The 15598-nt window shown below is 40.4% G+C and overlaps 1 protein-coding gene across 5 annotated transcripts in view; it reads right to left on the bottom strand.

Annotated features, from left to right (window-relative positions):
* The window catches only part of LNX2 (ligand of numb-protein X 2), a 65301-nt gene that overhangs the window by 14252 nt on the left and 35451 nt on the right, over window positions 1-15598 (bottom strand). For 3 of the 5 annotated variants that reach the window (XM_030042346.2, XM_030042345.2, XM_030042344.2), the window contains 4 exons: window positions 13116-13634; window positions 4209-4447; window positions 3667-3810; window positions 2920-3119 (listed from right to left, as the gene is read on the bottom strand). In XM_030042346.2, coding sequence (XP_029898206.1) covers window positions 2920-3119; window positions 3667-3810; window positions 4209-4447; window positions 13116-13516 — 984 coding nt within the window. In that variant the 5' untranslated portion in view covers window positions 13517-13634. The remainder of the gene's footprint in view (window positions 1-2919; window positions 3120-3666; window positions 3811-4208; window positions 4448-13115; window positions 13635-15598) is intronic. The other 2 variants (XM_030042348.2, XM_030042349.2) reach the window with 2 other exon arrangements.

Genomic DNA, 15598 nt, shown 5'->3' with positions numbered 1-15598 from the left:
TAAATTCAGGGCTCACTGCAAAACCAACCTTGGACCAACCTACGTACCTGACCCTACCAGGCTTCCTCTTTTGTCCTTCCACCCTCTCCTGCAAACCCACTTTGGCTGCTCAATCTACAAACCTATTTTTAGGCTGGAAAAGACCTAGATCAGAGTTTCAGACTTATAACCTATATCACTCAAAATTCGGTTGTAAATGAAAAACAGATTAAACTTTCCCACCCTATAAACAAGAATTGTGCTTGTTATGTGACCCACTGATACAAAGATCAGTCATCTTCAGTCATTTCTTGCACTATAAAGTTAAGATAAAAATTGACAGTGCAATGAGGTTCGGCAGGTAACAGGAGCACCACAAAAACCAGCACAAAAGGTCTATTTACCTTGTTCTGTAAGAAGGGGTTCAAAGTTAACACTAAAACTTCATCCTTAGCATGTACTCTTGTGGCTTGATGGAGGAACCCCTGCCCCATAATTTCAGCAGATACAAACTAACACCAAATGGACTATATTGACCTGCCTTAGCTAAGCCTTTTAATGCTCCCCATTGCAACCTAATTAAGTAAAAATATAAACTTGCAGCTTCCCACCATCTAATAGCAATATTATCACTTAAAAAAATTAGGAAGAGAAAGGACCCAGAATTCTATGTATGACAGCCGCCACATTTACATCACGCATCTGAGCTGAAGGGCTCCCAGAGGTCAACACCAAACGATTTGGCCATGGTGGTTTTGGCCACCTCCAGCCCGACACCCAGTACAAAGCCGCCGCTCCCGGCAGCACCATGAGCTCAGACACCGAATCACGGCCGCGTCCTGGTCTGCTGCTGCCCCGACACAGGCTGCAACCTCGGCAGAGAGAAAGGAGGCATAGCTAGGAGAAATAACATTTAGACCTGCCACCAGCAAAACCCGCTAGGGCTCATCCATCAGACCCCTTAAATTAAATCTAGTTTTATTTTTAGCTGTCGCTAGCTAAAGTAAATACATAAAATATGGAAGCATTCAAAGGGCACAGAGGAATATATGCAATAAAATGTAATTCTTCTTTCTACAAGGCAGTTCACAATTTCAGAATAAAACAGCCTTAACATTTCTCGGGGAAAGAGATTCTCATTAGGACATGTTTTACATGAATTACAGTCACAGTCCAGCACAAAAAAGGGACAGTTTGTAGAGCACTTTGAAAATGTTAGGCACCTATCTATACCTTGCAGACAACATAGACTTTTATGTAGCTGTTACTAAACGCTGTTCCCTCAAATCTTAAAAGGGTAATACTTCTTGTTTGACTAGGCAAGAAAATGCTGAGTTTCACCTTGCAGTCCTTTCTGGCTTTCTTTTAGTCCTTTACTGCTCATAAAAGCCTTTGAAGACATTTTCAGAAATATCCAACTGAAGCGTGCATGCTGAACTGCATCTAACTCTGCACTTCATCACAGCCGGCAGAGACCGAGCCTGGTCATTTTAATCCAACAGCTCTCCACTTGCACAGGTAAATTCAAAGCAATAAAGATATTGTATCTTCCAAAAACTTTGGCTTTTACCTCCTGTACCTCTCCCTTGGTGTGACAGGACTCTGCTGGACACCCCTCTAACATCTGCCAGCCCCAGTGCCAGCACATTGATAGGGAAGACTCACTGCAGCTTATAAATCCTATTTGTAGTCGATTTATTACCACTTACGGCTTTGGAAACTATAATTGACACCTGCCCGAACAGCAAGAATTTCCAAAGCTTCACTGGAGCTCAAGCTCCCTATTCTGGCAACCAAGGAGAGCCTTTGAGTATCGAAACAAATTAGGCAGCATTCAATCAGTGTCTGCAACTGCTTGTTAAAAAGGCAACATTTTGGAAACCTCTTGGGTTGCTTTCTTGGCCAGCCGCTATGCTAAGACTCCAAGAGAGGAAAAAGGCATGTTTCTCAAAAGGGACTTTATTTTCTGAAGTGCAAACTACTTTCATTCCAAGAGTAACTGCAGTATTTAAGCTACTTCTATTGGCTTGATTTCAAAAAAGTGAAATGAAAAAGGCTGATACTAATTTTGGACTGATCTTAGGCTATCAGATCAAAAGCAAACATTGTTACTGAAGTAATTTTGAAATGATGGTAATATATTTGTTTCAGCTGGAATGATTAAAAATAGAAAAAAGCTGGGAGGACTGTCTTGTTTATGTAGAACTCAGTGCCATTCTTAAGAGTCCTATAAACAATCCCTTCCCTTAATATAAAATTAAAAGTCCAAAATTAATAGAATTTGTTCTTTTTACACTGTCTGTGGCTAATTACTTAAAACCGTAACAAAAATACACACTCGATCATAACCAACTTAAATTTTAATTGTTTCTTTACTTTTTTTGAAAAATATTTAGAGCACCTTGCTTCAAATCATGCCAGTGAAGAATATCACTGACTCTTGTACATATACTGAAAAATGCAGGTCAGCTGCCTAGGCTATTGGAAGGTAACAGTGAAGCCAGATTAAAATAACAGTTCAGATGAAGTCAGCCTTACAATCCACAAATTGCTTTTTACAAAGGACAAATTATGCCAACTTGTTAGCCAGAAATAACCTTGGGTTCCTTTGGAAAGCATGCATAAAGTTGAAATAAAGACCAGGTCCCCCAACATTTAAAACCAGAAAAATATGAGTTTATTTTGAACATTGATAAGAGATGCTAAGGAGGAAAAATAATTCCAGGGACTGGTCCGATAAACAACATAGAGCATCATAGCCAAAAGTGCTAGAACAATAGGCTCTGCTCTGAATATTAATTTGCCTTCCAACTGATAATTGCAAAGCTAACATTTACACAACATAGTCCGACAAGGCAAATCTCCCATCTCATTTAACAGGCAGTTCTGCAAGGAGTGAATGGAAAGCAAGCAGACAGAATACGTAATTAGGTTCCATACTTGCAGTATTTGGTCTCCAGCAAGAAGTCTTCCATCTCTGGCAATGATCCCATCTCGATAAACCTCTTGAATGACAATGTTGATCAAAGGCGTTTCATTGCCACCCACTATGCTAATTCCTAATTCGATATAAGGATTGGATCGATGAATTTCAATAGTAGTGATCTCTCCTTCAGGCAAGGTAGGTGGCTGTTGATTTGCTGCCAATTAGTTTTAAAAAGAAAGATGATTAATATCCTTTATACCTCATTCACTTTCAGTAAAGCAAATCACCAAAGGACAATGTAGACAGGCCACATGACAACGGTTTAACAGCAAACTAACCAAGTGCAATTGGATTAGTTCCACTACTTGTTGGAACACCTAGCTCATTAGAAACAGCTCTCTAATGACTTAGTAGCATCCATGCTTCCTGAAATGGGGTCATTTGGATTGGAAAAGGATACTCTGAACCCTTTGGATCCTGCCCTTTGTAATAAATTTCATACAATTCATTTCCAATTGGGTCACCTGTGTATTCACATTTGGTGATGATGATAAAAATGTGTTTTAGGGGTTACTCCACAGCGCATGACTTGGTCATGCCTCTTCGTCGGCTGGTCTCACAACCGCACTAGGAGCTGCCATTGAGTTACCGGGTCAAGAAAAGGAGCCCATTTCTGAAGCAAGCACGGAGACAACTGAAGAGGCAAAAGGGGGATGCTAAAGGATGGCAAATACAGAGGAGAAGGAAGCGGACAGGACCACCTTCCTCTGCGGTAAGGCTCAGCGCTTCCTCTCTAAAATCCCAGATGCTAGAGACATTACTGCTCGTTCGGTGCAGATGGATGCAGGAGTTACTCAGCTGCCTTTTCGCTCGAGCAGGACAGCACTCCGTGTGTGAGAAGGCTGCTGATCAGGGTAGGGAGGAAGGGGGAAGAGGGGAAAAGAAATCTCATCTTAGAAAACAACTTTTGTAATTTTACGGAAGACACACTCCTTCCGTCTCGCTGCAAGGCCAGCGCTACCAGTAGATTAACATGAACTACTGCACCACGATATGATATGGGATGATACAGCACCATGATACCTAGCACACACTCCGAGATATTTCTTTCCTTCTTAACTGTGACCTTATCCCAGTTGTATACCTGTATGTAACCCAAACCCACTAATATTTCTCCAGGAATCACAAGAGAAAAGAGCAGAAAATGAAGACGCGCATTCACGGTTGGCAAGAGACAAGAACTGACACCACAAATGTTTCCACATCTGATAAAAGAGACTTGAGAAGATAAGTGATGACATACTGTCTGCTACTGTGCTCTCCTCAAAAGGCGGATTGTCGATGCCGGGCTCATCCGTCCACGCAGGAAGGGCGGGCGACGTGAAGCTCTGCTCGGCTGGCACTATTCCCTGATCTGCGTCCGTAGATAAACTGCTAGGATGCTCCGTCCCACCGGGACCGCTCTCGCCCTCCGCTTCTGCTTGCAGCTTGCTCGTTTTCCTTCTCTCCAGAGCAACCCTTCGATGAGAAGCCCCAGGACACCTGTGAAGACATTTATACCATGCTTCAAGCCTGCAGCGATGTCTGTAGCAGAAAATGCCCAAGTACTCCATCAAATGAAATCAGTCTTCTTCAAAACCACAGCTTTAAACTAATAATAAAAATTATTAAACACATTGGATTTTAAGGGCAAAATATGTTTTAGCGGACAGAACCCCAAAACAATACTGCCTTCTTCACAAAACTTCTACTGTGTAGATTTTTGGCCATGAACTAAATGTGCTGTAACAGCTTCTGAATGTGGACTTACTCTGTTACATACATTCCAGTTTCTGGAAGATAACCTTGCTGAAAAGATTAAACAGGACTGGTATAAAATTCCACAGAAAAGAAGCCCCGTTCAAAGACACATTTGAAGACCCACTGAAGCAATCTCCTTTCACCTTAGTAAGCCAAGAGAAGGAAGAACCATATTTTCCTGGGGTCATTTGGGGGAAGAAAGAGATGAAAATTTTACCTATATTGCAGTCTAAGTGTTAAAATACTGAAAAAAAATATGCTTGTCTAGGAGGTTGTATAAAAAGTTTAGCAAAAGTAACAGCTCTGCTCATCATCTCCTCTTGAATCAGTAGAAGGTGTTTCATCCTCTTCCCGTCTCCCCTTTTCTCTTCCTGACTTCAAAAAGGAAGTGAAATTTTTTGCCTTCCTTCATGTAACAACACTCCATCAGCATTTGGCGCTTTTCATTATAAACTTATTTTTGTGAGTTCCCATTATTCTTAATGCAGTAATTTTTTTTGCTTATGTTTAAAATCCTACAATAGTTTATTGCAAAGAAGGGCTGCAATTTTGGAAATTCACGGAAAGCCTTCATTTATCGAATGGTCTTACATTTACGTGTAGGTAATCGGATGAGGACATCAATCTTACATCTGCCTGTGTGACAGTTTTGCCAGTGTCTGATACGTCACTTCTTGCAGTATTTGATGTCCTTCTTAAAAGTTCCTGCTTCTGGAGCTGCTGATCACCTAAAGATGCTTGTACTGTAGCAGTGTCAGAAAAAAGGAACAGTGTTTTTGAAAGGATTCCCTGTTTGGGAACTTGACAGATTGTTATAACAAAAGAAGAAATTATTTATTTTTGCAACAGAAGAAGAAATGTGTTAACAGAATAAAAGACAGCAGAAGTCTAATGATGTCCTAACTTGTTAAACCAGAATACTTTGAGAAATTCTGTGAAGGGGATTTGGTAATTACATGGTTAGACTGTTTCGGCATGAGGGATTTTGAAGAAACGTTAACAAAGTCATTCAGCTCTGAAGAATGCTGATAAAGACACCTGTATAGCTTTTGTGACCCTCGGCAGTGTTATACATACATAAAGTGATACATCTCAATCATTATATATGTAAGTCATGATCTACAAGTTTAGAAGAATCGCATAAGGTAACCCAAACGTGCTGTGAAATACGCATAAATACATAAATTGGAGACAGTTCACATTATGAAATGACACATTTAAGAAATAACTTCTCAGGGCTTTCCCCAAGGTGACTGCTGGTCACCTCGCTCTTCAAAGTTAAGAAAGTGCAAGCACAAAAGAGGAAAGTGACTTGAAAGGTTTTGCTTTGTGAAAAACTTTCTCTGATTTTAATGACGGAACGCAACCCTACTTCTTGGTTTTGCCCAGGTAGTATTTACTACATAAAATCATTGGCATAGTGGGACTGACCAGTTAAGAAATCTCGCCAGTCTCAATCTGTTCTGGTGGCCAGAGACATACAGTTACATGTGAAACTCGGCAGGAAGTTTTTATCATTGACCATTTCACAGTGCAAACCTCAAAACAAGAATCCCATAAGGCCAAGAAAAGAGATGCAACCCCTTCCCTCAAAATCTCTAAAATACTTTAACATGATGGGTTAGCCTCACACTCCCCCAAATCTTAACACTGGCAACAGGAAAAAAATGAAAGGATCGATCTCCAACATCACTCACTTCTGCAGCCACACGGCAAGGGGTAAATGCTCTTGCAGAGGAAAACCTCTTGTCTCCCGGGAGCTCTGACAGATTTGCTCTCCCACACTGATCCACAAGAGTTTAGGACAAAGCCACCCAAGCTGCACGTCCTTGCTGTCCCTGAACAGCTCTGCTATAGGAGTGGCGATTTTTCAGCGAAGAGGTGAAAGAATAGCTCAAAACTGATGCTGTCAGAGGACAAAGCTTCACTCCCACTGAGCTTGAACGGCAGAGTCCAGCCTTACTGGACTACTTCTGTGAACCAGATACTTCCTTAGATATCTTCTACCAAAACATGGTGCTGTTGACTCTCATTCAGCCAGCTCAAAGGAGCTGGTGTAGATGGCAAAGCATGCCTTGGAATTTTTTTTTTTTTTTTTTTTTAAACTGTATCAAACCAGAACAGAACAAAAATCACCCGTGGAAGTGTCCTATTTCTGTCAAAGCCTTCCAAACCACAGCCAGGTCCTCCTCCACCCTCCTTCACAGGGCAGATTCCCCCATCGTTACCTGGCAGCTGATGAAAGTTGTCGCGCGAAATATAAATAGATTTGAGGTTTATTTTTGCCAATGATATTTAATTATCATTTCAAAGGCTAATATCAAGAAATGTAAACAGCCTCCTGAGCATACCTACTCAGCTCAGCGGAATCCCTTTTGTGCAGCACTCTACAAGGCAAAAAAGAAAAAAGCCCAGATTCTTCCCCAAATTAACCAGTAATTGTAACAGACTACGACTTTCAGCCTTTTATAGTGCAATTGCATTGCCAGGAAAGCAGTTGTCTGGTGGAGACATTAATTCATGGGATGCCAATTCCTAGGTCTTTAAACACAATATGCCACCTACCAAGCAGCAAAGCCCAGTATTGGTATTCAAGCACATCTATAAGGAGATTTTTCATTTCCACTTGCAACATAAAAAGATTTTTATTGGCAGTAGGAATGTATTATTCACAAACAGCAAAACCATACAACAGTTGTAACAGTTAACAAGCGCCAATAAATCTCTAAAGGTGCACACCTTCACTAATACTGTTTTTGCCAAATATCTGAGATAAAGAGCATTTTGGACTAAATCTTGTAACAAGCTATGTACGCAGATGGGCATCTTGGGATCAAAATGAGCATTGAAGATGGTTTTTATGGGTACAGAAATCCATTCTCACACAACAAATTGCATAAATAAGGGCTGAAATGAGACTGAAATGTGTCTTACAGGAACAGCATTTCATATCTACCTACAAAGCCAGAATATCTTGGCTAGGAGCAAGAAGAAAGGCAGGTATGTTTTTTAGAATTTCCAGTAATTATGTAATTTCTTTCATGAATCAAGATGCTCAAGAGTAGAGATGCAGAAACAACCCGCTAAAGCAACTGAGTGATGTTATTTATCAGGAACTCGGAAGGGCAGTTGTTCTTGGGATGTAAAATGAGCTTCTGCTTATATTCATCGACTCCCTCCTCTCCTCCCTTCCTCCACCAGCTTTTGCTCAATTCTGGACGGTGACAAAGTGTGGCTTTTACCTTCAACTTCTCTTAATCCAGAAAATGGATATCAGAGAAGAAAAGGTTTTTCTGTTGTTTGTTTTTTTTTTTTTTTTTTAACAGCCAAGTCTGCTGGATTTCTCATTTAAAAGCTGACTTCTTGGAACACTAGTAGCAATCTCTCTCTGCAGATAAAAAGAGCTTTCATACAAAATTAAGATATAGTTTACAGGGTATTCCATGGAATAACAGTAGGGACTCGAAAAACACATTTGCTCACTGGCTGCTGAAAAGAAAGATTTCATTGTAACTTATACCATCAGCTTCTGCCCAGTCTAGAGGTTCGATAAAAACAAACACACCAAATAGCCTCAAACCAGTTGCACTAAATCGTTTTCCAAGCAGGAGCTGAATTTAAGCAAAGACTGCAGAGAAGCAGCCCAAATGCCTTTGCTATTGCTCATAAAACTTTGCCAGCAAAGTGACCTTAAGGAGTAATTCTGGCAAGATTTAGAGCTGCAATTCAGAGTAAAACACGGTTCTGCTTTGGAAAGCTAAGTGTTTGGGTCTTGGTTTTTCTTTTGCCAGCAAAAAAAAAAAAAAAGAAGGAAAAAAAAAAAGCAAGCACTAGGAGTTATCTAGGTTTGGGAATCAGAGAGGACTCAGGAAAAAGAAAAAAGAGTGGTTTTGTTGCACATTTCTCTCTCACACCCCACGATTTGAGGAGCCTACAAGGAGCCAGGTAGCTTCAGAACAGAGAACAACCACAGAAAGATCCTTCACTTTTCCAGCAATGGAAAGAGTCCATAGGGCATGGAGAAACTCTGAATCTGTTGCCTATCCACTTACTCAGGTGTAAGAAAAGACCTGCCAAAAGAGGGTTAAATCCTACAGATCCTCTTCATTTCTCCTGGTGCTACAAAGAGCAAGGTAGGGACAGTGCTTTCAGCTAACATGGGACCGGGTGAGAAGAACAGGACTCAGCAGCACAATCATAAACACCAAAATAACTGGGATTGCCAAGATTTTGAATGATAAAATTCTTTATCTATACAACTCATTTTCCCGTGGATCTTGTTAATCTAAATCCATATATTAAGCGTGCCAACTGACACACAGTGAAGAGCTCAATAATTTCTCCAATTCCAGAAAATGCGATCCTATATAAAGTTCAAACTTAACTTGACATAAAATTGGCTTGAATGTTGGCCTCAACATTAAAAGATTTGGAAAAATGTCTCCATCCAAAACAATAACTTAAACTACCATAGGAGAATATGACAGGGAAAAACCGAAGCCCAACTCAAAAGCAATACATAAACACAATACCTAACCCTCTCATTAACAAGTCATATGAATTTCAGAGTATGTTTTTGTACAATGGAGCTTCTTCAGGTCTGAATAATCCATAAGAACTAACTGAATTAAAATCATACACAGAAAAGCTCAATCATTTTTTTTGTCAGATTTCTTTCTGACAAATTTACCTTTGATATTTAGAAGCGGAATTGGCACCTACTTCACTAAACATCAACAAATTTTCTATACCAAGTGACTGGGGAAAACAGTGCAACTCAGCATTACTGATGTTTTTTTTCCTTTAAATCAGATTATGTGCATTGTGTTTAACTTTTAAAACCACAGTTCCCAAGTGAATGTGATAAAACTGAAAGACTGATAAATCAAGAATATTTTCTTGATGCAAGGAGGTATCATGGAGTGCAATTAGTGACCATGCAGTAATCAAGTTTATGTCTCGTGCCTCTCATCTCCTTGCTGGAGCAGCTTGCAGTAACCTTACACTCCGAGGTGCCTGGTAGATACGATGACATTTTCTTCCAGCTTTTATGCTCAAATGGAGCTGATTAAAACAACACTGGAAAACCTGAGTGTGAATGTTTTTAGACAGTGAAAACTAACCAACCATATCGCATTTCTTAGAAATACAAACTAGCTCATGTAAGGGCTTGTTGAGACTTGTTTATATTAATCTATGCTGAAAATTATAATAATAATGAATTTTATATTTCTGTGCTACATTTAATGATCAGTAGTAGAATTTTACTGGATTCACTAATCCATATAAAACCAAATTCAAACTACGCAATTGCTTCCATCGTTTATGTCAGCAATGATAATTTACAGGTGTTCAGATGTTTGCAAATAAACTTAATCGAAAACTGTAAATCACCATATACTCAAAATGCGTATCAGCATCCCAAGACAACAGAAGGAATTGAAAACGAGCAGCCTTCTGCAACTGAAAGCTTTTCTCCAGCCGACAGACAGGAAAAGCTAGTGACTCAGCTCACTCAGATTTTGTAATAACCTTGTGCATTAAGTAAATGAATATTTCATATATACCTAAAGAGAGCATACATAGTGTTCCATGTACAAATAAATTATGTGGCCCTGTTGTAAACAGCCCTAATACAATTCAAAGAGATGTCAACTAAGGAAAATGGACTGAAGAGGTGAGGGATATGACAGTGGGAAACCAGAAGATAAACCAAGTACATAGCAGGAGTCTTACTAGCATTTTGCCTTCTATTAAAATCAAATCAGTTTAATATTAGGATTATAAATCAAACAGTTAGGCTTCCTCACCACTCCCAAGTCATCATATAGATCAGAAAATACTTGCCTGGAGGAAACAAGCAAGAGCCTAAGCTAACATGGAAACCATGTGGAGAAATAAAAAAAGCAAAAAAAAAAAAACAAACCTAGAGAGAAAGGCTCCTCATTAGTCCCCATACCCCGCTGACATGGACACCGCACACGTACATTCACGCTGCGAGTCCAACCACCACCAAAACTCCGGCAACTCCAGGCTCGCCGCAGCTCGCAGGGTCGCTGCATGTCCTGGATGCCCAAGGTCCCCCCAGGCTCTGAATCCCCGGGAAGCCTTCAGGATGCGGGGATGAAGGAAGAGGGCAAGATGGAAACACACACGTGAACAAACGGTTTCCAAGGCCAGGCGGTGGATGCTCTCTTGCCCTTCTCTGCAGAGCACTTGCCCGCACGCACACCCGCACCGTGCCCGTGACTCCCAGACGATCTCCTCCGCAACGTCACCCTTCACCCGAAGGTGGTCTCCAAGACTCTCCAAATGGCCAAAGACCGACGCTTGGAAAGAAGTTCATGGGGTAGATCCACGTGCCTCTCAACGAAACCTTGAGGCAGGCGGAGGAGGCACATGGCTAATGCTGCCCATTGGGTTTTCAGTCCCCACGCGGAGGGCTTTTTGCCCCAAGAGCCGGCACAGATAACAGCACCAAACCATGAAACAAACCTCATGAAACGGGCAACTGCTGAAGTTTACACAGGCTGGTTTAAAAAATAAGGGGAAAAAAAAAAGAGAGTATCAAACTGAAAGAAAGCAAAGCAGGTAAGAAAAAAGCCCATGATGAAGTCATGGAAATGAAAAGATCTCATCTCAACTGGTGACAGAAGAGTTAGGACTCGTACCACCCATGTTCATTAAGAGTCACCATACAATATGCTTGTTTTTACGAATGCTGCTGACAAAAACGCTCACATGTTGAACTGTATTTCCCTAGTGCCTTTTGTCTATGTACAATGGATATGCACAATGCTTATTCTTCTGGGGTTGATGCTTTTTTGCAGGGACAGTTACATACTTTTCTGAAACCTCTCTCTGCAAAATGAACATAGGTTTTCAAATAGCATGGGGTTGTACACAGGGAATATTTTCTGGCAGCAGATGCAATTCACCTGAGCTGTGTCCTTTGAAGTCAGATGCACTTCCTTTGAATATGTAATCTCCTTCTCTACACAAATTCTTCACTATACTCCTCTTATAATTTCATAAATCTCTAAACAGTTTAAAGTTAGTTGGTATAGCTATGCATAATATTTTTTTAGCCCCAACTCATTAATTCCACTGTATTTTAGCTTTAACATAATGGTATGTCCAAGTTTTTGTTCATGACTCATGTAATGAAATAGCTAATGATTAAAAAACCCTATCTGTTTATTTACTGAAACAAAAGAAGGCAAATGTACCCCTCAAAACAAGTTTAACATTTTTCCATTAGAAAAATGGCATTGCCTTACAGAGAAGAATGAAACATGTTCACGTAACAGAGTACCACACACATGGTACGGGAGCAATTCCTTTGCTGGAAGAACAAAGTGCACTAGTCTGCACAATATGAAGTATGATTCCATCTGAATCTGATAATCATAGAATACCAGGTTGGAAGGGACTGCAAGGATCATCTGGTCCAACCTTATAATAATGTTATTTCCCTCTTTCTATCATGGCCTCCTTTCAATATTTAAATATTTAGGGTAGGACAGCATAAAGCAGAAGAACTATAAAATTAATGAACAGTTCAAAATAAGGTCCTAAACATTTAGGTGCAAGTAATATTGGAATGTATCTCTCTCGCACAAAATCACTCACTAAAGCTGCACCAAAACTTCCCACTGGTGTGAAGTGATGAGTTTGTACCAAATTAACAGGCTGTTGGCAGTGTTCTATAAGCAATCAAAACAAACAAACAAACAAATCCTAGAAACTACATTATGCTTACACGACATACCATCAACCTGTTCAGTAAACAGATTTTTTTTTTTTTAAAAACAGAAAAATAGGTCTTACAGGAGTCTCGAGAGATACCCTGTCCATCTGCCTAGTCAAAGCAGAATCAATTCTGCCATTACTGTTCCTGATAAAGGTTGGTTTAACATGTTCATAAACAATTCTGAAAGCAAGGATTACACAACCACCACCCAAGCAATCTATGCCAGTACTGGACCATTATAAAGTTTTTTTTCCTAAAATCTGAACTAAATTGCCTTTGTTCCTATTCCACTATTTCCTTCCTCTTTGCAGGCAGTTTTCATCTCTCTCATTTTTCCCCTCCCTCAGCCTTTTTTCCCCTACCAGAAACAACCCCCATTTTCTTTAACTTTTTCTGCTAAATCATGTTTTTGAGACCTCTAATGAATCATGTCGTTCTCCCCATGACTCTCTCCAAGTCTTCTTCACTATATTTCTGGTGTGATGTCCAGAACGGGATCCAGTGCTCTAGTTGTACACAGTTACAGACTGACCATTTCCTACCGCTTTCTACTGTGAATTTAAAACCCATCACCAACCCTCTCCCCGCTCTTGCCCCCAATTTCTACTGCTACCAAGCATGTAAGGAACATGCAATGCAAACATCTGCACCGCTCACCTGTTTTTGAGATGTGCCGCCAGGTCGCATCGCTGCATGACTTCCTGACACACGGAAGAGAAGGGGCACAAAACGAGTAGCTTGTCTAACAGTTTATGAACAAGAATGCTGGATTTTTTGCAGAGTTTAAAGTGGAGTCTTTTTCGATCCAGTGGGCAGAAATCCTTCTCCTGCAGAAAGTTCCTTAGGCACTTGTAGCAGAAAGTGTGTCCGCAGGGAGTGTCCAATGGCTGCAGCAAGGGCTGAAGGCAAATGTGGCAGACCAAATCATCGTCCACTTCGTTCTGGTAGTTGTAGAGGTGGTTCTCCCTTGTCCAGTGCTGCTGGCCGCACTCGAAGCACAGAGGGTTCAAGGAGGCATTCTGCTCCACCGAAGCCATGTCGTCACCTGTAGTCCCCATTGTACAGCTAAGGCGGCTGACGGATCCTCCTCCTCGTAGGATGGGGTTGCTCACATAAAGCTCAGAGGGAAGCAACTTACTCCAGGGTGACTTACACGCTTCAGTCAAGTGTCATTTTCTGCAACAAATAAAGAAATGAAAATTATTCATTTTGCACGAATTATGAAAACTCTCGTCAGAACTTCTGACTACTTCTGTGTTTACCAAAACACAACAGCTAGCTAGATTAAGAGAATATTCCTGTCTTCTGTAAATTTATCATAGAAGAGAGCAACAAAATCCGCTAGTACAATTCCTTTTACAACATAAACGTTTTATGGCTTCATAACAGCTGCTCCACTGCACAGTTTTCACCTGCAAGATGACCAGTTTGTGACAGCAAGGACACCGCATTATGCAATGTCACACTAGAAGCGTGCAATTAGCATCTAGCACAAAAATACCCTATTGTGGAATAATGGTTATATGACTGAGTAATTAAATGTGTTCTTTAATATGAGATTATGATTTCAATCTGGTCCTACTCTCATTTTTGGATTTTGACTATTAATGTAGAATGTTACACATTAAACATCTAAATACATTGCATTAAAAATAACAGCAACAAACTGCTTACCCTGTTCTTTCCATTAGTAATATTGCATATATGTCACCACTTACCTTCAGGTTTTCTCTGTGGGTTGCTACACAGTAAGAGGGACTGATTCTATCCAATACGCCACATTTAATTTAGTTCAGAGGCCAGTAATAAAAATATGGAATAAATTAATCATATGAAGCTATTGGTTCCAAACAACTAACCTGTTTTACTTTTTATCTAATAAAATTACAGCATACTCAATGTGACGATAATCATGTCAGTCAAAGGACTGTAGGTCTGTCACTCTGGAATTTGTTTTCTAAACTTTGTAAGTTATTAAACTTTGTCCCTCTTAAAATAGCTGCCTGGTCAGGAAACTGTGCAGCCATCGGTCTGTAATTTCAAACACTAAATCCTCACCCCTCCCAACCTTATTTACCCTTCTCTCCCTTACAAAATCACATTGCTTGACGCTCATAACAGGATGATTTAGAAAATAAAACAAATTTTCTCACATTCTTAAGAGACCTCCTCATTCGTTAGTTTTGGTAAATGTTCTCATCGTTTGGGGGGGAATCAAATTTGAGCAATGCTTACCTTGTGCCCAAATTCTTTATTGCAATTCAGCAAGCAACACTCATGACAGAGTGACAGACACTGTATTCTAGCAGAGTAGTAGCAAGCATACGGAGAAATGAAAACTGCTAGTCTACGTACCAGCCCATCATCTTTATTTTTAGCTGCTGAAATGTGATCATAAATATATTCTGAAATTCATGTGGAACACGTGCATTTCACCATGTCTTACTTTTTAAGAGAACCCCTGTTTTGTTTTTTGCCCCTTAACCTCACATAGCCAAGCACAAGACTTAGAGCACATTTTACAAGGATTATTATATCCTTTGACGCAAAAAGGATTAAATAGTAATTTGTAATCCAGGCTTCTATTCTGCCGTGGAAATTGATGCTCATCATTGCCCTGCCTCATAGTAGATAATGTGCACCTTCTGGAAAGGATTTCACGAGGGAAGAGCATAGCAGTTCTTTGTTACTGGAGGCTAAGAATGCAAAATGAGACCCCAAAAGAGATTACTCAAAACCCAGTCTTAAATGTATTATGTAAGAGTTTAAAGATTGGAGAGCAGATAAGGAGAGCAGCGCACAGGGCCCTCGTGCTCCAACCACAACTCTCTCGCCCTGTGTTCATGCTACTGGATTAACGCAGAAGGGATGAGACCCATCTAATGGCTGTTCTTTATGTAATGCAAAATAAACCAGATAGATGTTCTAGAAAAACATTGCATTGATTTGCGACTTTACCAAATTATTTTGCCGCTTGGGGCACGAGGAGAGGAACACGTGGTGCGTGTCGTATTGTACTGGAGGGTTCCTGCAACACCAACAGGCAGGGCAGAGGAAAGGGACATGGAGAAGGGGCAGAGAAAGCCATTTTAAGAGCGTGTTGCCCAAATACTAGACCCCTTATTGACTACGACCAGGAC

Source organism: Aquila chrysaetos, chromosome 19 (assembly GCF_900496995.4).
Source record: "Aquila chrysaetos chrysaetos chromosome 19, bAquChr1.4, whole genome shotgun sequence".
In the NCBI taxonomy this organism is placed as follows: domain Eukaryota; kingdom Metazoa; phylum Chordata; class Aves; order Accipitriformes; family Accipitridae; genus Aquila; species Aquila chrysaetos.
The sequence above is the reverse complement of the archived record's forward strand: the minus strand, read 5'-3'. Positions and strand labels throughout refer to the sequence as shown.